Source organism: Labrus mixtus, chromosome 15 (assembly GCF_963584025.1).
Source record: "Labrus mixtus chromosome 15, fLabMix1.1, whole genome shotgun sequence".
Lineage (NCBI taxonomy): Eukaryota > Metazoa > Chordata > Actinopteri > Labriformes > Labridae > Labrus > Labrus mixtus.
In genome coordinates, this window is record NC_083626.1 from 9806238 (window position 1) to 9834059 (window position 27822).

The following is a 27822-nucleotide window of genomic DNA, read 5'->3' on the forward strand; positions in this document are numbered from 1 at the left end:
GATCAATATTGGAGATGCTTTTGAAAAATGGAGAGAGGTTAGAACACAGAAAGGTTTACAGACCCATGCAGAGCTGGATAAACACTGAAGCTTCAGTGTCCACCACATGGTGACCTGCGTGAGCATCGACTCTAGAGAGGAGGGGGAGACAGCTCTCTAATGTTTTGAATTTAGACTGCAGTACCCATTTTAACCACTAGAGGTCAGAGCTACATATTGCTCCTTAAAGGGTTTTTAAAAAGATAAACGAGGGAGTTTCTGTGACGTGATATTCTCAAAATGAAGCAGCTTTAAGTTTGTGCACTTTTAAACTTTTAAGTTTTTAATGTGTCCATGGTCTGCAGGCTCTGTTAGCATGAAAAACAAAATCATACATCTGTTGTAAACCATGACATCTCAGACGATATAATCACAACTCAGTCATTTATTTCCCCCCCAATGAAAGACTAAATCAAACTTCATGATCACAAACCATTGAAGGACACTTAAATCTGATTGCAAAAAGCTCAATAAATTAACTTAAATCTATAATAAAGCAGAAAATCAAGAGATCAGATAAAAACCCAACACAACAATGGATGTGGAAGAACAGGTAAACACACACTCTGATACAAACAATCATATGAACATTATTAATATCCGGTCTGAAGTTCATGAGATCTGTGAGAAAACGTCTGAAACAGCCAATCAGCCGTTAACATTTATACTTCAAACATGGATAGATTTAGTGTCATTCACAGCTGGAAAGTGTTTGGATTAGTGAAGGAATTATTCAGAACATCTGCACGATTTTACACCTAAACTCAGCGTCTGATTGGTTCAGACGTTTAGTGTGTTTCTAGGCCCTGAAGGTCAGCCGTATAAATGTTTTTTTTACCGAACTCCAAAAACATTTTACAAAATGCAAAAGTATTTCGAGAAAGATCCAAAAACATTTCACTAACCCCATTCATACGGCTTTTTTTCCCCCCAGCTCAGCCGTCTTCATGTCTTTGTACATTCATATTAATTCTGCAACGGCGCAATATTCACAGCAGGAGCTCCACATACACACACACTCAGACATGCACACACACACACACAGCGCTGTGCTCCCCCGCAGGCTCAGCTGATCCCGACTCTCCTCTGTAACGCCTCTGTTACTACCTCTGAAGACGGTACAGGGGAGGGGGGTCACTTCATCCCCTCATTACTCCTTCATCATATTCAGATTGAAGACAAAACGTCACAGGGGCGTAAATATCGCGGCTTGATACGGCGTTCTGAAGAGGGCTACCGACTGAGAAAAATATATCAGTTGTTTTTTATTAATTTGTGTTTCATGAAATATTTTTGCTTGAAGTGATGTTTGGTTTCTAGTGAATGTTTTTGTTTCTTAATGATGAAATATTTGCACGGTTGACCTTCACAGCCACCGTACGTAGCTCCAAACATCTGGCTGATGAAACTTTTTACTGAGGGATTCATCGATGCATCGGTTCAACATCGATATCGACGGACATCGGAACATGTTTATTTTTTGAGTCAAATGGATTTAACGCTGACATCTAGATCACCTAACTGCTGATTCAGAGGTTTTTTTATTGGGCAGATGATTAAGTCACCTGTTGGACAAACTGTGACTCGTTTTTTTATTTTCAAACATGAGAGAAGAGTGATCGAGCAGTGAAGATTTTTTAGTCGTTCTTTGACTTAATGCATGATCAAATACAGGATCAGAGTGGATTTAGAACAAGAAACTTCACAGACATGTTTTGAGGAGCTCTGAGACTTATTTAAACTGAAGAGGAGGAGAATATGTGACCTTTAAAGTGTTAAATTAGACTGCAGGATGTTATGAAGGTCGTTGTATTTCCCAGACATCTCTATAAATCAAATATATAATGTAAAGATGATCTTCTACAGCTTTAGTTGGAGCTCTCTGGTTTTCATGTCTCACTGTTTTCACCTTCATACCTCCGCGTTTAATCACAGCTGTTTTTGTTTGATGTAAACGACACAGTAGATCTTGTTAAGCACACACACACACACACACACACACACCCCCCCACACACACACACACACTCCCCCCTAAAGTCTGCCATGCCACTGAAGCTCAAGCAGAACCACTACCGCACCTGTTGAACGTGTGCACAGAGCTCAAGCAGCGGTCTTGATTTCACAGCAGCCATCGTCACCTTTGCCGGCGACCTGGTGGAGTCAGAGCGGAGGGTTAGAACAGCTGAGTAGCCCCCCCCCCCACACCACCCGCCTGCATCCACATCACACCCCCACCCACCCAGGAGAGATGGAAACACCCACACTGACATGCTGAGGACGAGAGAGTAAAGAGCCAAAGCCAACCCAGAGATTTTTTTTTCTTAATTTAATTGAGTGATTTGATATAAAACATCATCAAAACGCAGGAAAAAAAGAGCAGAGAGAGAGAGAGTTGTTGCAGAGCGAGCACACAGTCCATGCTGATCATCAGGCGAGCACTTAACCCGCAGAACCTCCTCCTATGACAGGTTCTTATCTTTGTCTGTAAACTGGACTATCTGGATGTTAAGCTCCACCTTTTACTTTGATTTATCTTTTAAATTCTGTCAACTGAAGGTTGATTCCGCTCAGAGAGGATCCAGGACAGGTATGATTCAAACAATCAGAGACGTTTTAAACCAAACCAGGATTTTCTAAACGACTAAAAGTGGAAACAACAACCCGACTTTGTGCAGAACTTTAAACGTTAGCTTTCATACGTTCTGCTCCCCAAATGTTTGTCCACAGTTCCTCTGATTGTTGTGATGGGTTTGTCAGGATGTTGTAACATACTGTTACTTTTTTTTTTTTTTTTTTTTACAAATCACATTAATTTGAGGTCACTTTGCATCCTTTTTGGAGTCTCAAGTCGAAGGTTTGTGAAACCCCTCAGGGAGTGTTGTAGTACTCCAAATCAGTCTTGATCTCAAGACCACTTTATGAAGGTCTCGTCTTGGGATCGAAAGCATTTTTACCCGGTCTTGTCTCGGTCTCAGACTGGGCGGACTCTGGATTTTAGACCTCCACTAAGAGGCTATTTTTCCTCACTACTATGAAAGCGGATTTTTGAGAAGATATAAAAAAGCATTTTCTGTCAGTCGTGCATTGAAATTTACTTTTAGCAGTTAGGAAAACATTTCCCCATGAAGTGTCAATCAACTGATGAATTGTCTGACTTCCTTTCAGCGCTGCTTCAACAACGATACCGCCAGCACCGCATGACCATCAGGGAGAAACCATCGGCCCCATGAGGGACCTCTAGACATGTTTATGCAGAAAGAGTGCTAAATTAAAAAATGAAAAGCAGACATGACGTCCACTGAAATGGACTTTGAATCTCTAAAGAGAGTCGTAAATTGAATTCTGCGTTTTGAGGAAATGGATGAAAACAACTCTCACTAATTCTGTGATTTGTAATAAATAAAGAATCGCTGCAGGGTCCTTTAAGAATTCAAAGTCACAACAACGTCAGAGATGACGACAGATTAAGACAGAAGAGTCTTAATTTGAGAGAACGTTTCCACATTTGTGCTTTCTTTTCCTTCCATTGTGATCAACGTGGCGTGACCTGGAGAGCAGACGGTTTTAAACGTCTTTAGTTGTTGAATTAAGGCGACGACTCTACTGCTGCTTCAGGTGTTTCATCGCTCTCAGTCTCTCAGAGGAAACAGCTGCAGTAGAAACTTTATGAACTCTTTCAACACAACAGAAAAAAACAAAGTGTGGAATCACCTTTTTTGTGCAAACCCACTCCGAAACATGAAACCAGGTGAGATGGGAAGAAAGTTCACTCACAGAGAAGGTGAAAGCCCAAAGTGAGAAACCAACCCACGGAGAGAAGAGAGAGAGAGAGAGAGAGAGAGAGAGAGAGAGAGAGAGAGAGAGAGTAAAAAAAAAAAAAAAGAAGGTCAATTTGCAGTTTGTTTTTTTCCTTCCAGCTTTGTGACGCAGTTTTTATACCTTACTCCTGAAGAGCGGCTTGGCTCCGGGGCCACAGTACTCGTTGTAAATGAGCTTGAAGAGGAAAAGGTGGAAGAGGGTGATGAGCGAGGCCACGCTGAACCAGAAGAGGAACGGCAGGCCCGGGTACCTGTTGGCCATGTGCTCCTCGTGGGCCAGGATGGCCTTAAGGTGCAGGGTGTGGCGGAGGTCCTGCAGGTGGCGCAGGTCTGTGGAGATGTAGAGCAGCGGCGTGATGGGCTGCGTCACCATAACGGGGAAGGTGTGACCTTTGACCTCTGAGGTCAGCTCCACCGGCTCGTTGAGGCATCCGGCCTCGCAGGCGTACAGCTTCACCGGCTTCTCCTGCTGCTTCACGGACACGTGCAGGAACGGCTTCCCCTCCGTGTCCAGCAGAACCGCCAGGTTGATCAGGTCCTGGTTGTAGTGGATCCCTCTCAGGGCGTAGCTGTTGTGCAGCACGTCCGGGTCGGCCTGGAACTGAAGGTGGTTCTCTGTGAACTGAAGGCCGCCGAAGCTGAGCACCATGCCCTGCATGGCGCCGTGTGCTCCGGCCGCCACCAGCACCTTACAGCCTCTCTTCTGCAGAGTCAGCGTCCACAGCGTGACCAGCTGCAGGATCTGAGCGGCGCTGCTGACCCGCTCCGGCCACAGGTTCTCGGCGTGCATGGTGGCGTGGCCGCTGAAGCAGTGGTCGGCGTAGTTGAGGCTGGACTCGAGTCGATCGCGCTCGTCACCGCTCAGCCGTCGATCCAGCAGAGGAGCCGTGGTGGAGGACAGGATGTAGTAGAGGGTGGTGTTCACGGTGCGACTCGACGGGGTGTGTGAGTCTGTGATCTTCCTCATTTCAACACCTGAAGCAACAATGAAGCAGAAAAAAAATAAAAATAAATAAACCTCTCGTTATTCAGATCATTATTTTCGACTGTTTGTAAAGAATCTGAACTCAAGCTCCTTTTTAGAGCTTTAAACCATGACTAGTTCACTTCTCTGTTTCATCACCGACAGTTCTCCACACTTTCCTGCTTTATAGTTTATTTTTTTAATCTGCAAGTTTCAAAGCAGGCATTATTGTAGTTTGCAGCTGGGACCACATCTGTGTTAAAGAACTAGTTGAGAGTGAAATTTCCCCTCAGTGAGGATTGTGAGATCTCGTACAAAGGGAGCATTGTGAGTCAAACTTCCGGTTAAACTTTAGACGCTTGTTAGAGATCAGCCGACATGTTGCGTCCACAGAGAGAGAGAGAGAAGAATCAGAGTTCAGAGGGACGTTATCAGAACTAAACTGCATCACAGAGAAACCTGTGAAATAAAACAGAAACTAACAGGCTCGGTGTGAAATGTGAAGGATTGTTTAAGTTGTTTTAAACATCCCCGGTATCTACATTACAAAGGAAACACACATCATGTTTTCTATTCTAAAGTGTATATTCAAGCCTTCTATGTAGTTTAAATCGTTGTCATGTGTGTGTCTGTCTGCTGCCCATGATGAAGCTCCTCTTCACCTGGTTTTATTGAAGGTGTTTTCAACATGAAGATCACTGAATCACATCATGAACTACACTTTGAGGCTCCGCCCCCCGACACGTGTGATGCAACAATAAGAGCAAACACCGACATTGGGTCAGACTTAACGATTTAAACAAACAAAACCTCCAGACAGAAACACCTCAGGGTGCCGTTAACTCACTTCAGAGTTCGTATCTGCAGCATTTAACCGCATTTATCAGTATTTGCTCCCAGCTATTCCGGGTTGCTGCACTTGTTTAAAAATCAAATTTATGACTTTTTAAGACTCTAACATAGAAACACACACCATTTGTGCACCTTCCTCTCCTTCTCTCTTCCATGACGGTTTTTTGAATGTGAGCGAGCAAATCCAGAAAAAATAACAAACAAAAAAAATCATAGAACGCTGACTAGACAGTTTGAGTTTTTTTGTTTAAGTATTCAGACATGTTGCAGTCAAACTTTAAGACTATTGAAGACATTTTATGACCTTAAGTTTAAGGATCAGCAGGACTCCTGATATGTGACTGCCTTTAGATTTAAAATATCTGGTGGATCAAATTTGTATTTAAAGGAAAGCACTTTGGTTTTTGTTCTGTGTATGGGGATCGCTGGTCAGGAATGGTTTAAACCTAAGTTTTGTTCCTGTGAAGACTGGAATGCAGTCCTAACTCACCTGAGATGAAGAGGTCCATCCAGGTCTGCTGGTGGTCGAGGACCAGGTCTTCCACGCTGTCCCTCAGCAGCTCCCCCAGCTCCTTCTTAGCTCCTTCTCTGAGCGAGCTGAAGGTCTCCTCCAGCTTGGAGGACTCGATGGGCTCTGAGGTCCACACCACTGACAGGATGTTGTCTTTGTACTCAGACTTAGCCGAGACCTGAATCCTGCTGTTCAGCTTCTTGGAGACCACCACCACCAGCACCATGCGGTTGTTCTCCACAGGCACTCTGCCGGAGGCGAGCACTATGTCTTTGTCTTCCAGTTTCTCCACGCTGGAGGAGAACTTGCTCCCAAAGGAGGGGCTCTCGGAGGAGACGTCCAGGGAGGCGGGCCTGTCAGACGGGTTGTTGATGTGGATCCTCTGCAGGTACACGTTGGGTCTGCTCCTGTGTGCGATGAACTCCTCTCTGATGGTGATGCAGTCCCGGGAGGACTGCGGGGAGGCACAGCGGACCGACAGCACGGCTCCCTTCCTGAACCACAGCATGGTGGCCTGAACCTCTGCCCGCTTCCCCTCCAGGTGCACGCCCACTCTGGGGGAGAACTCAGTCTGATGCACGGGAGCTGACCCGGGCAGGGAGGACGAAGCCACCCACAGTTTGTTAGAGTCCATGTCGATCATTATATGGCCGTTACCTGACACAAAAGGTGTGTCCAGCTGTTCCTGAGGTGTGCTGTAGATCCCCTCCCCTCGCTCCACCAGAGAGCTCCACCTGTGGATCTCAGCCAGCAGGCACTGTCCGGCCGCCCCGCCGGGCATGGCCGTCCCGCTGAAGAACCTCCACCTGCGCTCCGCCCCCAGGTACCAGTAGAAGATGAGGAAGAGGAGCAGCCCGATGAGGAGCCTCCTCGCCCAGCTGCTCGACAACAAGCCCGGAAGCCCCTTTAGTCTCTGCTGCAGCCACATGTTGTGTTTAAAAGACAAAGAGGCCCAGCTGTGAGTCTGAACACTACACCCAGCCTGCTCCGATGATAAACTCCCCCCCCGGCTTCAGATCATGTTTCCCGGCGGAGAGTTGGGCAAACTGGCGTCGCTAGCTTCCGGCTACGTTAGCTTAGCTAGGTAGCCAGTGTCGTGAAGGAAAGCAGTCGAAAGTGTGTCGTTGTTTGTCTCATTGTTGTTGTTTTCAGAGTCTTCAGCGGAGTGTGTGAGCCGTGTCTCCGCTGGTTTTGTTTATTTATTTGCCTTCAGGTCTTTAAACATCAGCTGTCGCTCAAAATAACTCCACTGCCAGCGGTTGCCACTTCTGGTTTGTCACAACTGTCGTAATGTAAGACCTTGACCGGAAGTGTCGTAAAATCAAATGCCTTTTAATGCTGCGTTCAAGTGCTCCTCGGAGGGCTCAGAATCAATACTTTAAATGAGCAATATGTAACTCTGACACGAAAATGGGTAGCCTACTGCAGTCCATATGAAAAACAGTAGAGAGAGCTGTCTCCCCCCCCCCCCTCCTCCTTAGAGTAGGGCTGGGCGATATGGACCAAAACTCATATCTTGATATTGATTAGCTGAATGGCGATACTCGATATATATTGATACGATTTTATTAACAGTGAAAACACATGGAAAAATAAACTACCTGTTTGTGAATTTAAAAAAGTAATATTATAAAATAAAAATGTTCCTTAAATACAATAAAAGAGAGAGAGAGGAGGAGCAGGGTTAAGAGGGACAAACAGTCAGTCATCATCAGTGAGATGAGAAAAAGGTGACCTTGCACCTCTATAACGTTATTTTAATGCAACATAAACTATATCGATATTAACGATATTGTCTTACCCTATATCTTGTTTGTAGATATATAATAATATATCTAAAATATATCGATATGTCTTAAAAACTCCATATATTTCCCAGCCCTACTCTAGAGTCACGCAGGTCACCATGTGGTGGACACTGAAGCTTCAGTGTTTATCCAGCTCTGCATGGGTCTGTAAACCTTTCTGCGTTCTAACCTCTCTCCATTTTTCAAAAGCATCTCCAGTATTGATCCTAGTTTGAGCACGTTTCTGCTCGTGGAGCTTATTAGAAACATGCAGAGGCTTTTTAGGTCGAGTACAATCACTTCTATCTGAACCACTTCTCTTGCTGCTTCCATCGCTGCAACACCTGTTGGTTTGACCTGATAACTGCTCTCATATCTGGCAAACCGAGGGGGCGTCCAAAACGGCCGTGTGGTGGTGCCTTAAAGCCTTTAAAATACCTTAAACAAGTTAAGTAACAAAGTACCCTGAGCAAGAAAGCAGCATTTCTTATTAAATGTTAATATATAATTTAGTACAAAATAGGTTTTAAGATAATTAAATAGCATACAAATAGTTATAATTAAATCACATTTAGACACTGCATATAAAAGATTACTGAATCTGCATGGTAATTAAACTAATTACTGTCTATGAATCTTTATGTTGCATGATGTCTGAAATAAAAAGGAGCATGTTTGGGGAGTCCAGGCTACGTGCAGGTTTTCATGTCCACGGAACAGCTGGATCGTCTTTTTTTCCACATTGTGGAAGTGGGCGGCGCAGATGCATGAAGTTTGAACAAATGGGTTTTCACCACGACCAAAGTCAGAATAATAAAATTATAATTTTGTACAAATATCGATTTAAGGAGGTCATTAAGGAACCGCAGCTCTGTCGTTTGAGACAAAGACGTTTTGTTGTGAAAGAGAAAAAGAGAGATTGAGGAGGAGAGAGTGAGAGAGTGAGTGAGAGAGAGAGAGAGAGAGAGAGAGAGTGAGAGAGAGAGAGAGTGTGAGAGAGAGAGAGAGAGTGAGAGAGAGAGAGGGAGAGAGGGAGTGAGAGAGAGAGTGAGAGAGAGAGAGAGAGAGAGAGAGAGGGGAGGGGGTGTAGGCAGAGTTAACACAGCTCTGTGAAGTTTTCTCAGTCGACTTTCTCGCTCATAGTTTGCACAGATCGGTCTCAACCTAAACCGGGTCCCTGTGAAGGATTTCAACTCTGTAAAAATGAGACTCTGGACCTTCCTGTTGTTTTTCGGGGTTTTAGTCTGTGAACTTTTCTCTGTGACAAAGTGTGCAGAGCAGCGGATCCCAGACGGTAAGTGTACCCCCTCTCTCTGTCTGCAGACTAACTTTAACTCAGACACCGTGTTGCCTCCACATGTTGTAGGAAATGATAATGGCGTGAGATCGAGTCCGTTAACAGTGAGCAGGGCTGAATGAATCCTCTCTCTACGTGCCTGCAGAACATTCCAGTAAACAAACTCACCGCCGCTCTGTGTCTGTGTGTGAACGACAGAAACAGGCTCAGAGGAAAGCTGAGATTTGTTCATGCATGCTTTAGGGGGAGCCGGATGATATTTTACAACCAGCAAAGCGAGTTAAACTCATCGCTTTACGAGTCGGTGGCCCTTTGTGTTAAATAAGACAAATGAGAATCAAAAATGAAGATAACTGAAAAGTAAAGTCGGCCCTCATGAGAGAGGAAGCTGCAGAGGAGGACCTCCATGCCGCTGACGTGGACGGCTGTCAGCTCTGCTATATTTATTTATATATTATCAAAACTATTTAGACATGTTTTTATGAATACATTTTACAGCTACAGTCTATTTTTCCGGTTTATTAAAATATAAAGTTTAAAGATAATGTTGTGGAACAAAAGTGAGACTTTCTTACCGAGTTACAAAAGGCTTTATAGCTACAGGATATCTTAGGTCTGACGGATATCTAATACGTTATTCAAGAAGCCTATTTGAACTTTACTTTAGTATTTATTTCTAATCTCAGAGCCAAATAATGTTATTCTAACCTCGCTACATTCATCTGCAGATTACGAATGAGATAGACTTTACTGTCTGTCCCAACAGAGACTGACTTTGTCCCTTGACCCGGCTCAAACCTTAAACACAACTTCCTTTAAAACACAAAGTACAGACATTTAAAAAAGAAGGGGAGTCTGTGAACAACAACAGCTGACAAAGACAGGTGTGTTCAGTGTCCAGTTCAGATTGTTTATAGATCCTTATTGCAGAGGGGGATGAAGGATTATTTGTTTGAGGTTTTTCCGACACAGTGGGACTCTGAACATTTCTCTCATGGCAGGAACTGGAAGGAGTTTGTGCATAAACGAGAATGCATCAAATATATGAATTAGCATTTAAAAAACTTAAATTTGCTCCTCTTTTGCATCAACACACGCCTGCACCATCAGTGTTATTATTCAATAACACACTGTATGTTTATTGTGCATGATGACCACTTTGTTTATGGTATTTTTAGTAGCCTACTTTCACACTTCACCTGACCGTATCAATGCAAAAACAGTATTTAAACACTATAACTTCCTATCATCATCATTTCTCTGTCGCTCTGATAAATCCGCCCCAACAGACTGTGAGTGGAGTTTTTTCGAGAAAAAACATCCACCCAGGTTTGGTGAAAAAGTAATAGAAGTAGTTTCCACTGCAGACTCTCCCAGGAATGTTCTGGAAATGAACGCAGGTAGCTTGAGCCAGTTTGTAATGAAGAGGAAACAGGATGTCTACATCAGAGGTCAAACACTTTCAAACAAACCTTCTAACAAGTCCTTTTTTATATTACAAATCAATTCTACAATTCATTTATCCAAAGTGATTAACATCAGAGAGTAAGAACAAAGGAAAGAAAGAGAGAGGAGGAAAGAACGTCAGGAAGTTCAAACACACAGCTTTAAGTCTGGTGCTGACAGGAAGTGACCAGAGGCAGTGCACTTTTTTATTTTCATAATTAAAGTGAATATATCGTCATCAACAACAACATGGACAGCTGTTCTTGAGAGTTCTGATCAGCGTCAGAAACCTCCTAAATATCATCATCAATCATCATGAAGGTCGAAGGTGTTCACAAATGTTTGTTTTCAAGGGAGAGTGAAGGTTGTAAGATGATGGGGCCCCCAAAGGGAGGTATCCTACAGTCATTGCAAATAGTGCACATTTTGAGCCCCCTACTGGTCTGGGGCCCCGAGCAGCTTCAGATTTACTCTTCTTCTGTAATTTGTACCTTTAATGCACTCTGCAAGATCCACAAAAGTGAGCCGCTTCCTTTATGTCTGCATGTGTTAAAGTTTACATTTTTATGATCTTGAAGCTTACACTTGTCAGATATATGTCTGCGTGGTGACTCACTCTGTGCACATTAAAGTCGTACATCATGTTGACTGTCAGCACATTCAATCCCTCAGGCTAAAGAAAAAGACACATTCCACTTACAGTATCATTTTCCCCTGAATTCCTTTTCTGATTTGATGTCTCGCAGGGAAACTTCTCGTTCTGACAGTAGCGACGAAAGAGACGGGCGGCTTCAAGCGGTTCTTGAGGTCTGCGAAACATTTTAACTACACCGTCAAGGTAAGAAGCCCTGCAGCGAGTTCCCCCTCTGCTGTCTAGCCATGAAAGAAGTCTTAACTTTGCATCATTGTGTGTGCCTTTAGGACTTTTCCATGCTCTCATTTTTAATCAGAAAATAAAGCAGAACTTGACAGGTGAGGTGTTGTATGTGTTCAGGTCCTCGGTCGTGGTCAGACATGGAAAGGAGGCGACTACATGACGGCTCCAGGTGGAGGTCAGAAGGTTCGACTCCTGAAGGAAGCTCTGGAGGAGATGAAGACCGAGGACACCATCATCCTTTTTATCGACAGGTAGAGAGTCGACACCACACCTGTGAAGGGAGATTCCCAGTGTACCATGCAGGAGTTCCTTTGAACACGTTCCAAACATAACAGATGCTTTTTCTTCGTCTTCCAGGCGACCATTGTTCCCCCTTAGTTCGTTTTGCATGAACATGTCGGCTACTATTGTTGTCACGTTGCATAGTTGAGCTCTTGCCTGTGCAGGTTAAGTCAACATGTCTTTGCAGCACTGGAGCACAATGGTACAATATGTAATCTTTGTTAAGTGCAGGGAAGAAGACTCACAAATATAGTCTAAATACGGAAACCATCCCTCCATTTTCTTTACCACTTTTACCGTTCGGGGGCATGGGGGCCTGGAGCTGATCCCAGCTGTCATTAAGCGAGAGGCGGGGTTACAATCTGGACTGTTCACCAGCCAATCACAGAGCTGACATATAGAGACAAACAACCAGCCACTCTCACATTCACACCTACAGACAGATTTAGAGTCAACACTTATCCTAACAGGCATCCTGTCTCAACAGGGATTCAAACCAGGAACCTCTTCGCTGTGAGGCGACAGCGCTAACCACTGCACCGCCATGCAGCCCCTAATATTAGAATAAAATGTAGATTTGATTTAGTGCTGTCGGCATTAACTAGTTTATCGTTGTGAATTAAGGTAAATTATGAATCATCACTCATAAAAACGGACAAACTTTACATGCTTGTTGATTGAGGAAACGTCTATTGAGCGAGTAATACATGGGCGGTTCTAGGCAGGGGCCAACAGGGGCCAGTGCCCCTGTAACACTGAGCTTGGTCCCCACTGTGGCCACCCCCTCCAAAAGGAAGAGCCCCCTAATAACACATACACAGTATTTGACTCACAATCTATTATTAAATACTGAAACAAATATAAATAATAGTATTTAATGATGCGTGCTATTATTTGGCATAATATATATACTTTTTAAAAGCGATCATCTTTGTCTATTTTTTACCTAAGTTTAATGTTCCCCTCTGACAAAACAACTGGCCCCAGTTTGGCCCCCTCAGTAAAAGTGGTCTCGAACCGCCACTGGAGTAATATTAGTGTTATCAGTTTGCTTCACCAGAAAAATGTCGAGCATGTTTTTTTTGTAAACACCTTTCTAAGAGAAGTTAGAGCTCCATTACTTTGCCATGTGAGCGCTTCACATATGATCTTTTTGAACATTTTCCACAAAGAGTTTTGGAGGTTAGGGACCATATTAGGGACAGGTGTTGCTAAATTCATCGGTAGAAATGTGCAGGAATCCTGCAAATCAGTGGCTCAGGATTTGTTTTTGGGTCTCTTTGACCCCCCCTCATGGGACAAATAAAGTGAAACTTGAATCTTGAAGGGACGAGGTTTTCAGGCTTTTGTTCCCTCTGCATAATCACTGAGCCGATCTGTTCTGTAGTCCATGAAAATATGATACTTTATTGTTGGTTAAAATGAGTTCAGTTGGGTTTTATGTAAGAGAAATACTTCCTCATGAACTGAACACCTGCATGTCTCATTTCACTCCTGGAAAGTAAACACAAACATTTCTCCTTTTTTTTGTGTCCTATATCTTTTTGTGCAATCTTTAAGGTGCTTTTAAGAAGTGAGAGTAGGATGCACTAAACATCTTAAACACACTGAAATCAACAGAGAGTGTGCATTTCCGGTTTTGGCAGTAAACACAACCACTGGCAACTTAACTCTCCAAATAAAGAAACGCTGGCATCTTATAAATCCAGCCCTTTCATTTGATTGAACCATGTCACTGGCTTCACGGTGCACTTAAGTGTTTCTATTTTCACTCTCTGTCTTTTCGACACAGTTACGATGTGGTTTTCTCCTCGGGACCCAAAGAGCTGCTCAAGAAGTTCCAGCAGGCCAAACACAGGGTGGTGTTCTCGTCCGAGTCCCTGATCTGGCCCGACAGACACCTGGAGGACAAACACCCGCACGTCAGGGAGGGCAACAGGTTCCTGGGGTCAGGAGGTACGTCAGTCAGTCCAATCATCAGCAGGGGGGGGGGGACGTCCCACAGATCATCATGTATCATGTGTCAGAAAGTTGGTTTCAAGATGTCGAGGTTTACATTCGTTCGTTGATGATATCAGCGACAGTGCTTGCACATCACCAAACTTCAGTCAGGAACACTTTTTCAAGAAGAAATACTTTGTTGCAATCATTTATATTTGAAAGCCTAAGGCCGGCATAGAAGCAGCAAAAACCCAAACAGAGCGTCCATGACAACAGCAGCTCATGATTAAGTCAGAACAGCGGAAAAGGAGGAGCCGGGGTGCAGAGGGAGCAGTTTGAATAAGTCAGATCAGCTGATTTGCATTGAGATCAGCTGTTATCCAAAACACTGGCTTGACCGGCTGAAGTGAAGCTACGCTCAATCTCTGGCCTTGTGAGAGAGATGCTAGAGCGGCATGAGAGAAAGGTTACATATGGTGGCTTTTAAAGCAGCAATCTGTAACTTTTCCACCTTCAAAAATTTGAAGATTGCCTGTTTACTGCAGTATGTAACTTTGGCAGCGGGCCGAGGTCATCTGGTGAGAAGTGTGTACGTCTTTACAGCGCTAGTTCACACAGCAGCCTTCAGATACAAAGCAGCCAGTTAGCCCGTCTCTGTACTGTTTGATACAACGGCTGAGACTAAGACGAGAGAGAGAGAGAGAGAGAGAGAGAGAGAGAGAGAGAGAGAGCAAGAAGCAGAGTTTTTGATCTCTAACCACGTCCTTTTTCTGAGGTTAAGTTAATGTTGTGACCTTCAATCTACCTGAAGATACTAACTTCTTTTCGAAATAAAAGCACGGTTGAATTCAGACAGCAGGTAAAGTATTTTCAGCTTAAGGCAGCACAAAAAATCAAAATTAAAGCATAACAGTTCTTATTATTACATGCAAAATAAAAGTGATTTGAAACAAAAAAAATGTGATTATCTATTAAAATCTGAAAGTTAACCAAACACGCTCACCTTCCTGTTTACACCGTCCTCATAACAAGCCCACTTTGTTTTTTCTGCTGTGCACACTTCTCGTTTAAACACTTAAGAGTTCACAAGCTGCCGATGTGGCGGCAGACTTGAAGTCTTGCTTTAATGACATGCCACATGTTTGCCACATGTTTGTAGGAAGGAGTGTCTAGTTTTAACAGCAGAGGAACAGCAGCTCTGCAGCTCTTCAGTGCTCGTTAGAGATGTCGACTAAAAGCCTTAAAGGGACTTTTCTCTGATGTGTTTGAATGTAGAGACGACTTCACAGAGTTGATCTGCATAAATATGGAAATGAAAGGAGGTTTCACTTTCTGCCTTTTTCCTCTGTTTCTTTTTTTTTTTGGTTGCCAGGTTTCATCGGCTACCTTCCCAACATCAAAGAGATGGTTTCTGATTGGACAGGAAAAGACAACGACAGTGACCAGCTGTTCTTCACCAAGATTTACATCGACCCTGCAAAAAGAGTACGATGAGTGACCCTGCACTGATCTCTGCTTCGGTTTAATCCATGCAAAAGTTACATGAAACACAAATAACACGAGAGAAACTAATTCAAACTTCCAAAAACAAAATTAAAAAACTGAATCCTCTCGGACAGTTTAATATGAACCAGTAAAAAAAAAAGCAATTTCAGAGAGAACCAGCCAATTAGATTCCTGTTTTTGCACGATTATTTCGCCCATGTTTTGAACGTGCTCTTGCTTTATTTACTTCTCACACAAACTTAACCCTTTCCTTGACAAAGAGCGTCTTTTAACAGACACTCTGGACACTTTTTCTCTCATTATGTCACTTTGCTTCCACGTCACAGCTTCTCTTTCTCTCTTAAGTTACCGTAAAGTCGACTCAGCACTCTCTGCACAGATGTTTCACATTAAAACTCTTCCAGTAGCACAGTAGGTATAATCCCTACTGAGCCTGTCAGGCTTTTGATTTTCTACACGAGCAGGCAGTTAATTGGTAAACGAAAAAAACATGTCAAAGGTAAAGTTTAAAACGGAGGAAAAACCTCGCTCACACCGAGTGACAATGGCGCATGGTGCAGCTGTCTTTGCTAGTCGCAGAGCACATGTACGAAGCAAATGTTCTTTTGTCCGTCTGTGCACCCACGGGAGTTTTTTATTGATTTATTTCAAATAGGGACAGTGCTTATAAACATGTAAATATGTCAGATTGTAGCTGTAGGCTGATTTCATTCTGTAGTCCCTCGGCAGGTTGGTCGTTCTCATTTATACTAATTAACATAAAATCACAACAACAAGCAAAAACCAAACTACAGCATAAACTTTACATTAGCTGACAGAGACACATTTATAGGAGCATAATGAGTGAGAAGCTCGAGTCCCGCTGGCTGTGTTGTTGTCAGAGCCGTGTTTACATGGACGGGACGGCCGGCTCCTCCCCTTGTGTATAAAAGCTGTTTTAGTCAAGAACTAGAGAGAAGAAGAAGAACATACTCACTGATTATTTGGATGTTAGTAAGAGTTTTTAGATCACGTTCATTCTGTGTCAATTTACATGCAATGTGAAGCTACAAGCTAACTAAAGAGCGCTAACAGAGACGTGTGCATGCACATACTACTGCACAGGGTTAGATACAGAGATGTGTTTATGTACACAGGAGAGGTTAGAAACAAGGTCTCAGAATGAGGACGAGTGTCCTCAGTGGAAATCTGTTCACTTCTTCAGCAGCAACGTAAACAGCAATGAAACATGTTTTTTAAAGAAATGGAAGATGACACTGTCGGCTTGATTTAAGTCACTAATACCCGGATGATTAATTATGAGACTGAATGCAATAACTCCAATATATTTCCATGTTTCCAGAAGTCCATAAATATCACACTGGACACCAAATGCAGATTGTTCCAGAACCTTCACGGAGCCCTCGGTGAGTGAAGTCTTTAATTCAGTTTTTATTTTAGTTCACTTAGAGAGGTTTATGATGCACAAACATTCCTGTTACACACACACACACACACACACACACACACACACACACACACACACACACACACACACACACACACACACATTTTACCCTCTGATGATTCTGCTGCTATGTTAGAAATGTTAAGTGCCCCCTTGTATAAATATCAGCTTTAAGGAAGTGTACGTATCTTTCCATCTGCAGCATGTGACCAGTTTTACCTCCTTTGATTCTCACACTAAATGTTCAGCATCTCTCCGACATGCAGAGGACTCTTTAAGCAAAAAAGTCTCCAAAGAAATCTTGATGAACTCTGCTGAAGAATCCCTCCTCACATTTTCCCTAAACACAAAAGTGGTTTGCACATGTTGCAGCTGTCCATAAGACGTCATGTCCTCCTGTTGCCAAGAGAACGAGACTAGTTAACGTTGTCTTTAGTTTCTTACTTTTTGTCTGTAACAAAAATGTTCGAGTGATGTATCGTCACCGCTCACTGGTAGTGAAGTCAGACCTCACAGGGGTATATATTTCCAGGCGGGGGCTGCACGTTAAGACTTGAGCTGAACTCTCTGCACCGTGCAGCATTTTTTTCCCCTCCGAGGCCGGGGAAGGAATTTATGAGTCGTCCGTGAGACGGAAGTGTCAAAAGCTCACAGAGACGACATCAAGAGTCCAGACGTTTATGAATGGACTCCCTGAGGACCGCTTCCTTCACTTCCTCTCTCTCTGCTGCAGCCTCGTCTTAGTTTAAATGTTAAAAAAAAGAAGAGCAGATTGCAGATAGTTTCCTCTCTGCTGTCCCCCTTCCTCACCCCTCAGATCATTCTCCCACACCCGGTCGGATTAACCTGTCACAGCGCCCCAGGCTAAACATCTAAATGTGTGTGTGTGTGTCTCTTTGTGTGCTTTCAGATGAAGTGGTGCTGAAGTTTGAAGACAGACGAGTACGAGCCAGAAACGTTCTCTATGACACGTTACCTGTCATCATTCATGGCAACGGCCCAACAAAGGTATGATTAATGACAAACAGAGGAGCTGCAGTGTGCGCTGCAGACGTCTTAGCTGAATGCAATCATTTAAAACCAGGTAATGGGGGGTGGGGGGCGCAATGTGAAGTATCTCATTACAAAAAACTGGAGTTAAAACCTTTTCATAAACCTCAACATCAAAAACGTCTCTGATGATGTTCAAAGATGCAACGAGCTTTAGCAAACAAGCCAACCAAAATTTTTTCATAAAGGTTTTTACTTTGAGGACTGTTTGTGTCTTTATTAGCGAGATAGGAGGGGGGAGTGACATGCGGGAAAAGAGCTACAGGTCGGATTTGAACCCGGGACTATAGTCTCTGTACATGGGGTGCACACATTAACCACTAGGCCACTGGCGCCCCATCCTTTTCCATTTAAGTGCTAATACCTGACTTAAAACAAAAATGAAAGGATGATTTATTCTGATCTCCTTATGGAAAATGATGCTAAGAGTCTAACAGATAAAACATGAAACTCATGAAGGTTGGTGCAGTGGTTGGCGCTGCATGGCGTGGCGTGCAGTGGCGGGTACAAATGAATCTTTGAACTAAACTGTCAAATCAGACTCATTCTTGCAGTTGCTTTTTGAATCTTTGCATCCCGTTTGTCTTCGTCGTCCTCCTTGACATCGTTGGATATCATTTAAAGACGCTGCAGACTCAGAGAGCACCTGTTTGTTTTCCAGCTTCAGATCAACTACCTGGGGAACTACATCCCAAACACCTGGACGTTTGAGACGGGCTGCACGGTGTGTCACGAGGAGCTCCGCCCACTTACAGCTCTGAAGGTCTCCCCCCCTCGATGTGCACGACTCATCGCACATTTTAACTCCATCAGAAGTGAGAATAACTCGCCGTGTGCATGTTTCCATTTATGATGCTTGTTTGTTTATCGTCCGACAGGAGAGCGAGTACCCGCTGGTGGTCATCGGCGTCTTTATCCAGCAGCCGACTCCTTTCGTCTCTGTGTTTTTTGAACGCCTCCTGAAGCTCCAGTATCCAAAAGAAAGACTCCGACTCTTCATCCACTGCCAGGTAACATTTACCAAAACATACCTGCAGGCCAGCGTTTATCCTGGACCTGTCCTGGTCATGACAGTGAGATATTTAAACATTTAAGTGTCTTGCCTGAGGACACATCGTACATGTGGCTGCAGGAGCTGGGGATTGAACTCCTGACCTTTCAGTTGAGAGACTGTCGACTCTACCACTGAGCCACAGTCATTATGATTCTTGCTTCAGATTTCCGACAGTGAAATAGACCAATAAAAACAAAGTAAAGCCTGATGCACACACCGACTGACTCCAAGGAAACATGAAACAAACAGAATTAAGGAAAGGCTTCAGGAGGGACTACTGTTTTATAAATATACATCGTATTAACGTGCGTTCTAATCAAAAATCCTCCTTATTCAGAGCTAACGTTCATGTACGGACGATGATTTTTTTGATTTCCCTGCGTCCTCAGGAGGCTCATCATCAGCCGCAGGTCAGCTCTTTCCTGAAGGATCATGGGAGTCTTTATCAGGGCGTGAAGGTCATCGGGCCGGAAGAAGTGATCGACGGAGCCGAGGCCAGAAATCTGGGCTTGTGAGTCAAAGTTAAAGTTCTTTTTTTTGGAGATGGAGATTGGGACAAATTATTTTTTGTGGTGAGTTTTAATACTTTGACTCGAGCTGGAAGGTGTCTCCTTTGCTCCCCCCCCATTGGTCACCACATCCTCTGATGGTCAGTGAACAAACCTGACTTGTCGTCTCTCCTGTCTTTCAGCGATATGTGCCGAAAGGCCGACGACTGTGACTACTTCTTCAGCCTGGACGTCGAAGTGGTTTTAAAGAACGAGAACACGCTCAAGATTCTCATGGAACAAAACCTGTGAGTAAAGCACGGACACTGAAAGACTCCTTTCTGCTTCTGCGACCATGAACACTCACTGTACAGCTCTTCTTAACTTTTTTAACACTCTTTGATGGTCCGTCAGTCCCATCGTGGCCCCGATGATAACTCGAGCCGGTCGCCTGTGGAGTAACTTCTGGGGGGCTCTGAGTGCGGAGGGGTACTACGCCCGCTCCGAGGACTACGTGGACATCGTTCAAGGACGCAGAGTGTAAGTCACACAAACGAGACCAAGATCCAAACTATGCATGATTTCCATTTCTTCCAGAGTTTCTCATTTGTATACAACTTCCTTTAAAGGCTTTGTATGCGATTTTTTTGATCCAGCAGATGTCGCCCTTGAGCACCAGCATGAAACCAAAACAACTCGCGCTGCATTGTTGTGTTAGCATGCTAATGCTAGCGATCTTTATTATGCTCGTATCTTCACACTGCATGTAAATTTACCTGAAATGAGCGTGATCTAGAAACACAGTTAATCAGTGAGTACAGTATGTTATTCTTCTTTTCTCTAGTCCCTCAATTAAACAACTTTTATACTCGAGGGGATGAGCCGGCTGGCCGTCCCGACGATGTAAACAAACTGAAGATAGGACTCTGAAAACTCTGAAAACATCACAGACAGTGGGACTCGGGTGTTACACCCATTGTAGACAGTCATGACTCACAGAGTTATTTTCAGAGGATATACTTGATTTCTATTACATTTAAGTGTGAAAATAATAATATAAAGCCTTTAAGGCAGCCTGCACAGCCTCTAACTCTGACTTCTTGTTTTTATTTTAGAGGTGTGTGGAACGTCCCGTATGTGTCCAGCCTGTACCTGGTGAAGGCAGACGTCCTGCGATCGGAGCTCACAGACTACGAGCTGTTTACCTCCCAAATATTAGACCCTGACATGGCGTTCTGCTTCAACATCCGCAACAAGGTCAGCCAGAGACACCAGGATCTCACTCTGATTTGTTGGGTTTATATCGGGGGTTGTATTCATTCTTCATGCGCTCCTTTTGGGACTTTTTTGTATCCAGTTGTTTCCACCAGAGGTTGATGCATGCTCCCTTTAAATAAACTTTAAATCTGACCCGTTGTGATTTTTTTTTTTTCAGGGTCTCTTCATGCACGTGACAAACATGCACACTTTCGGTCGCATCCTGTCCACAGAGAACTATAAGACGGATCATCTCCATAACGACCTGTGGCAGATCTTTGAGAACCCCGTGGTGAGAACAAAAACTCATTCATATTTCTGTTATTGTGAAGAGGGAGGCAGGACCGTTCACATTTTCTGAAAAGTGGAGCAGGCAGATGACGGAGAGGATGGACGTTTCTCATCTTTGGGGGGTTTGTAGACAGACTAGAGACACATGTTAGAGTTACAGAAACATGACAAAGGAGGGTGCTGGATAGCCTAGCGGTTATGTTGTACACCTCATGTACAGAGGCTGTAGTCCTCGTCACAGCTTCCGTGGGTTTGAATCTGACCCTGACCTATTGCTGCAAGTCGTCCCCCACTCTCTCCTCACAACACTTCCTGTCTCTCTTCAGCTGTCCGATCCAATAACGGCAAAAAATGTGACCAAACTGCAAAACTGCAGCTTTGAATGAACATGTAATAAGTGTGTGTGTGTGTGTGTTTCAGGACTGGCAGGATCGATACATCCATGAGAACTACACACATATGATGAAAGACAAACTGATAGAAACTGTGAGTGCAAACGCACGCCGCCTGACACATCCAGTCCCAGATCTTTAACCTCCCTATGATCCGACCTCTGACCGTCGTTTTTACATCAACGTGTCTTCTTCTGTCTTCAGCCGTGTCCTGATGTCTACTGGTTCCCCATTTTCTCCGAAGTCGCCTGCGACCACATAGTTGAAGAAATGGAACACTTTGGGAAGTGGTCCGGAGGAGGGAATACGGTACGTAATCTACTTCATAAAAAAAAAAAAAGAAAAACAGATTTAATTACAGAATGTTTCTGTAACTCTCCTTCATGATCGATGTTTTCTAAACGGGATCATTTCCTTTTCTTTTCAGGACACTAGAATACAGGGAGGCTACGAGAACGTCCCCACCATCGACATCCACATGAATCAAATCAACTTCGAGAAGGAGTGGCACAAGTTCTTACTCGAATACATCGCACCTGTGACAGAGAAAATGTATCCCGGGTATTACACTAAGGTAAGATTGATGAACACGGGGCGGGAACCAGGAAGTTAAAGGAAGTAAAAAAAACTCTCACATTGATGTGTAATATTAGAATCCTAAAATAATGAAGCTCTCTTTAATCTCACTGTCGTAATGTTTCCAGCTTTTTTCTGCAGAGTGGAGTTTCCTAACGAGCTTGTTTGACCTTTCCCAGACAGCTCCTGTTAACCTGTTAGACTTTCATCCTGTGAGGAGTCATTTATGTGAAGCTGAAGTTGCAGAAGTGAAAGTTTTTAATTGTGTTTTGTCCACGATCGTGTCTGAAATCACATACTCATTCCCTTCTCCCTACATAGTGAAGTTGCCCTTTTTGTGCAATCAGTTAAGTCGCCCCCTGCTGGCCATTTGAAAGACTGCAGGTTTACAGCAACTCTTCTTTTGCTTCAGGCCACACCCACTTCTCATATACAGTCTATATGTTTGTTGACAATTGTTAATTTTGACTTTGTATAATGCTGTATTATCTTTTTTTAAACATATTTTTATTGACGCAAGTTCAAGACTACAGTGCGACTGGGATGCAGTTACATTTTTCTTTTTTTTCCCCCAGAAACATTCAAGACAAGGACAAGAATAAAAGTGCAAAAGTGGAAAACTCACAAAAAATAAAATACAATAACTAAATAAAAATAAATAGATAAGCGTGAAAAATTAAAAGTACATTTGAGAAGAGTAGTATCAAAAAAAAATAATACTAATAATATAAAATAATAATAATAATACAAAATGACAAAATGATAAATAATAAATAAATAAATAAATAAATAAACAAACAACATTAACAAGAATACAATTCGTTATGTGTATACAACACAAATAAATAGGAAAAACAGTATAACCTGTAAAAGAGACAGAATCACACACACACTGCTCAACTTGATATGCTGTATTATCTTTGACCTAACTGAATAACGTGCAAACTAACAGGAAGCGACATCACGCAGCTGCAGCCCTCTCCCCCGGTTCCCGTGCTGCTGCTGCCTCCTCTTTGCCCCTCTGACCCACATGTCTTCTCTCATCAGTGCCAGACTCCTCTGAACTTCGTGGTGAGGTACAAACCTGACGAGCAGCCGCTGCTCAAACCTCACCACGACGCCTCCACATTCACTATTAACATTGCTCTCAACAGCAAAGACGTTGACTACCAGGTAAATGAGGAGGAGGTGATGATGATGCAGGTGATCTCCACCGCTCTCTCTCTCTCTCTCTGCTTCCTCTGCTCCCTCTCTGGATGAACTTAATGCTGGAGCGGGATCAAACTTTCTTCTTTAAAAGAGTAGGAGCTGTGAGGGGGCGTTCATGTGAACACACACACACACACACACACACACACTCTCTGAGGCAGACTGCTTTGCATGACTTCTTTCTGTCTGTGTTTGCAGGCTCAGTTTGACTTGGCCTTTGTAGTTAGATATAAGCCAGACGAGCAGCCCTTTTTGAGACCGCACCACGACGCCTCCACATTCACTATAAACATTGCACTCAATGGAGGGGGCAGTGATTACCAGGTGAGTGTTTGTAGAGGTTGGTAGAAATCAGACCCTTTCAAACAGGGAGTCTGTGGTTACGACATCCTTCAAGAACATTAAGACTTTGTTCAGACTGCATACTGAGTTCTGTAAGAGGTTTACAAGATCAGACATTTTATCTTCAGACTGATTTAGTTTCTCGTACTTAAAGTCACCACTGATATTTGGGGCACAAACAGCGACCTCCTGGAGAGATGCAAACATTTGGACATAAATCAGCAACGATAAGAACAAACTATAACGACAGAAATCATGTTTCAGATTTAGTTGTTTGCCCCACGTCCCATCTGTTAACATGAAGGGGGCAGGTTTATGGCTTATGACCGATACTGAAGCCAGCCACATGGGCAAAAAAATGTTTAGCGTCACTTTTGGGCAGCTGTCATGTTGCCTTTTTTTTTGTTTATGGTCCAGACTCTCTTACTTCTTTATACCTGAAATCAACTCTGACATTTAGCTTCACGGGGGCAGAAACTGCGGCCTTCTGGAGGATGCGTTTGATTCAGCTTCCTTGCTAATGAAAGTACAATGGAGTGGGGAAAAAAAGGTGGAAATATTACAGTAACGTGTATTTGCAATGACTTGCACGATTTTTGAAATCCAATCTGCATATCCCAGCTGAAATCTGACAGGAATAACATTTTAAACCTCCTTCAAATAAGGCTTTTATCCACTTAGTCTCATATTACGTTTTGTTTTGTTTTGCTGTCTGGACTTTGCTAAATCAATCTGGATATGATCTTGGTATGACGATAAACAGATGCGGTCTGGAAGTCTGAACAAGGCCTTAGTTAGGACAAGATGTTGCTCTCCAAACCTATTATCCCATTTCCCTTTTGCAGCTGTTCAGATTAGAGAGCACCTGTTTGCTTATTTGACGAGGATATTCTCGGTACATTTTTAAGGTATTTAATAAATAAATATGCAGATAATTCCATAACTTGATATAAGGCCTTACTACCTAACAGCTGGTCATTGAAATTATCTGTACTAGTGTTGTAGTACTCTCTAGACCACTTTTTGAACATCTCGTCTCGGAAGCAAAATCATTTTTACTCGGTCTTGTCTCGGCCTCAGACCGGGTGGACTCCGGATTTTAAATCAAGACCTTCACTGATTGGCTATTTCTCCTATAGTCATCACTGTGATTAGAAGGAAAATGCCCTTTTTCTAAAAGAACTTATAACTTAAAGGCTTTATATGTGATTTTTCACACTTAAATATAATATAAATCAAGTATATCCTCTGAAAATAACTCTGTGAGTCATGACTGTCTACAATGGGTGTAACACCCGAGTCCCACTGTCTGTGATGTTTTCAGAGTTTTCAGAGTCTTATCTTCAGTTTGTTTACATCGTTGGGACGGCCGGCTGACTCCTCCCCTTGTGTATAAAAGTTGTTTAATTGAGGGACTAGAGAAAAGAAGAATAACATACTGTACTCACTGCTTAACTGTGTTCCTAGATCACGCTCATTTCAGGTAAATTTACATGCAGTGTGAAGATACGAGCAAGGGCAACATCTGCTGGATCAAAAAATCACATATAAAGCCTTTAAATTCATTCATAATTCGATTTTTATCCGCTGGTTACGGTCACAACTTTCCTGGTGTTACGGTCTAAGTGAGTGACCCCTAAACACAAGATGAGGAATTTTCAGAGATATTTATGGTCTTGGTCTTGACTCGATCTCGCTCTCTAAATGTTGTCTTGGTCTCGGTTAATGTGGTCTTGACTACAACACTAGTCTCAAAGCCAGGCAGTCAGCGCTGATTATTAAAGATCACAGAGAACACGGAGTAGCTCAGAGAACATTTTAGTTTAGAGGACGCATGACGCTGAAGTCAGACTCCTGGCATGTTCACATCCATCCTCTGGTGTTTCAAACTTTCCATTTGTGTCGTCTCTTTGTGAGTCCGTCTTCTCTGCATGACTTGTGAGGCTGAAGCCAGGAGCCTTTTTTTGATTGTTGCATCCGTTTTGTTTCCCCGCATCCTCAATAACGTGGACCAATCAGACGCTAGTCCACAATGTAACTGATTATTACTGCTGATGGGGGGTCCTGAGTCTAGGTGTAGATGGGGGGTCCTGAGTCTAGGTGTAGATGGGGGGTCCTGAGTCTAGGAGTAGATGGGGGGTCCTGATTCTAGGTGTAGATGGTGGGTCCTGAGTCTAGGAGTAGATGGTGGGTCCTGAGTCTAGGTGTAGATGGTGGGTCCTGAGTCTAGGTGTAGATGGGGGGTCCTGAGTCTAGGTGTAGATGGTGGGTCCTGAGTCTAGGAGTAGATGGGGGGTCCTGAGTCTAGGTGTAGATGAGGGGTCCTGAGTCTAGGTGTAGATGGGGGGTCCTGAGTCTAGGTGTAGATGGTGGGTCCTGAGTCTAGGAGTAGATGGTGGGTCCTGAGTCTAGGTGTAGATGGGGGGTCCTGAGTCTAGGTGTAGATGGTGGGTCCTGAGTCTAGGTGTAGATGGGGGGTCCTGAGTCTAGGTGTAGATGGTGGGTCCTGAGTCTAGGTGTAGATGGTGGGTCCTGAGTCTAGGAGTAGATGGTAGGTCCTGAGTCTAGGTGTAGATGGGGGGTCCTGAGTCTAGGTGTAGATGGTGGGTCCTGAGTCTAGGTGTAGATGGGGGGTCCTGAGTCTAGGAGTAGATGGGGGGTCCTGAGTCTAGGTGTAGATGGGGGGTCCTGAGTCTAGGTGTCAACGTGTGTTGTGTTGTGACTGCAGGGAGGCGGCTGCAGGTTCCTCCGCTACGACTGCTCCATCTCGGCTCCCCGCAAAGGCTGGACCCTCATGCACCCGGGCCGCCTCACCCACTACCACGAAGGCCTGCCCACCACTGCCGGCGTCCGCTACATCGCTGTGTCCTTTGTGGATCCATGAACACCCCCCAAAGACCACACACATCACAGACCGGTCCAGACTGAGCAGGATCCACACACAGCGGCTCTTTACTTCCTGATTCAAACGGGGGGAACTCTTTTATTTTCATGCTCTTTTCAGGCGGCTTCATGGTCTGTCTGACTCTAAACGGGACCAGAATTTACTGAGTGAGGGTCTTTCTGTGTTGAAGAAGACTTTAAACTACAGATTGACAACATAAACTCAATCTCATCCTTGGTCTTCTCTACAGTAACACTTTTTCAACCAGTCGTCGCCCCCTGCTGGCCTTTGTAAAGAATGCATGTTCAAGGGACTGGCTATATTTCTTAGACCCAGAAGAAACCTCCAGTTCTTATACAATTCTACAATTCACTTAGCAGACGCTTTTATCCAAAGCAACATACATCAGAGAGTAAGTACAACACAAGCAAGGATCTAGAAAAAAAAGGGAACAATGTCAGTAAGAGCAAACGATCAGCTTTGAGTCTGATTGGACACACAGGTGCTGACAGGAAGTGACCAGAGGCAAAGCATAAACATTGACGGCAGTTCTTGAGAGCTCTAATCAGTATAGATTATATAATGCCGTTGAAACCTCTTTACATAGGCTCTCTTCTCCCAGCACCGGCAGCCCTGCAGCGTTCTGCCCCCAGAAGGCTTCCAGAGAGCTGGCCAATCAGAAGAAAGTGGGCATGTGAGGACAGCCAAATTATTACTGCATGTTCCATATCACAAATATCGAATATCTTGTACATTAGGGGTGTTGATGGAGAAGAACTGGAGTCGCTGACTAAAAATTCTGACTTGAATTAATGTTTTTCAGACGTCCTATTTGTCTGAATTTAGAGACTGAAATGACCCGGCCTTTATTTGGGACAGGCGTCAATACGAGACAGGCTTTTTTTATATGTCAAAACGAGCAGCAACACCAGGCAGGTAAAAAAGAATGCACCTAAGATTGGGGTGGGCTATTATTTGAAGTTTTACAGTCGACTAAATTTACGATACAAATAAGGATATGCACCGCCTTTTGGAAGTGAAGAGTGAGATCCTGCCTCTGCTGCTTCGTCTTTCTGTTACCTCATCACAAATTAGAGTCTGACAGATTTCAGCAGACACTCCTCTTTGGGCATCCCTCTCTGAAAAATAGTTTTCTTTATCAGGACATGAATACTGAGTTTTGTTGCAGCTGTTGGATCATCCTGAAGGCTCCTGTTCGGTCTGGAGTGTGTGGTGTGTGTGTGACCCTGTTGTGCCTCGAGCTGTACTCCTCTCAGGAAGTCATCAGGAGTTCAGCGTAGATTTTTTTTTGTAAAGGAAATATTGGTGAAAAACTTCAAATACTCTAAACTTCCCATCTTCTTCAGTAACTCTCTCTTGAACTCAAACACTCCAAAGTCTCTGTTTATTTATTATTTTGTGTATTTTGTGTGATAAAAACCAAAAAAAACAAAACACCCCCGATAGTTTTCACTGCATTTTTAAGGTCATGGCTTCATGTGAGATTTCAG

The 27822-nt window shown here is 43.6% G+C and overlaps 2 protein-coding genes across 4 annotated transcripts; one reads left to right on the forward strand and one right to left on the reverse strand.

Moving 5' to 3' along the window:
* Positions 1–406: 406 nt before the first annotated feature.
* kiaa2013 (KIAA2013 ortholog) lies at positions 407–7478 on the reverse strand. The gene is made up of 4 exons (XM_061057588.1): positions 6165–7478; positions 3980–4833; positions 1957–2191; positions 407–1919 (listed from the first exon to the last, which is right to left on the reverse strand). The coding sequence occupies exons 1-3, from the start codon at positions 7111–7113 to the stop codon at positions 2141–2143; spliced, it is 1854 nt and encodes a 617-aa protein (XP_060913571.1). The 5' UTR covers positions 7114–7478; the 3' UTR covers positions 407–1919; positions 1957–2140.
* Positions 7479–9049: 1571 nt separating this feature from the next.
* Positions 9050–27439, forward strand: plod1a (procollagen-lysine, 2-oxoglutarate 5-dioxygenase 1a). Of its 3 annotated transcripts, XM_061057585.1 has the most exons (20): positions 9050–9266; positions 11462–11553; positions 11710–11843; positions 13667–13830; positions 15188–15300; positions 16664–16727; positions 17679–17776; positions 18480–18581; positions 18697–18828; positions 19262–19383; positions 19564–19668; positions 19775–19900; positions 20476–20617; positions 20796–20909; positions 21329–21394; positions 21505–21609; positions 21728–21874; positions 22924–23049; positions 23284–23409; positions 26156–27439. In XM_061057585.1, exons 1-20 carry the CDS (start codon positions 9176–9178, stop codon positions 26309–26311), a joined length of 2325 nt encoding a protein of 774 aa, XP_060913568.1. In that variant the 5' UTR covers positions 9050–9175; the 3' UTR covers positions 26312–27439. The 3 variants fall into 3 exon arrangements, with proteins under 3 accessions (XP_060913568.1, XP_060913569.1, XP_060913570.1); XM_061057586.1 differs by lacking the exon at positions 22924–23049; XM_061057587.1 differs by lacking the exon at positions 23284–23409 and having other exon boundaries at positions 9052–9266.
* Positions 27440–27822: the final 383 nt, after the last annotated feature.

Excerpts from the sequence above, each read along its gene's own strand:
- kiaa2013 (XM_061057588.1), bottom strand. The coding sequence starts at position 7,113 with ATGTGGCTGCAGCAGAGACTAAAGGGGCTTCCGGGCTTGTTGTCGAGC. Across the intron at positions 4,834-6,164 it reads GATGGACCTCTTCATCTCAG|GTGTTGAAATGAGGAAGATC; the intron begins GTGAGTTAGGAC and ends TTGTTGCTTCAG. Across the intron at positions 2,192-3,979 it reads AGCCGCTCTTCAGGAGTAAG|GTCGCCGGCAAAGGTGACGA; the intron begins GTATAAAAACTG and ends TGACTCCACCAG.
- plod1a (XM_061057585.1), top strand. The coding sequence starts at position 9,176 with ATGAGACTCTGGACCTTCCTGTTGTTTTTCGGGGTTTTAGTCTGTGAA. Across the intron at positions 21,395-21,504 it reads AAGACAAACTGATAGAAACT|CCGTGTCCTGATGTCTACTG; the intron begins GTGAGTGCAAAC and ends TTCTGTCTTCAG. Across the intron at positions 21,610-21,727 it reads GGTCCGGAGGAGGGAATACG|GACACTAGAATACAGGGAGG; the intron begins GTACGTAATCTA and ends TTTTCTTTTCAG.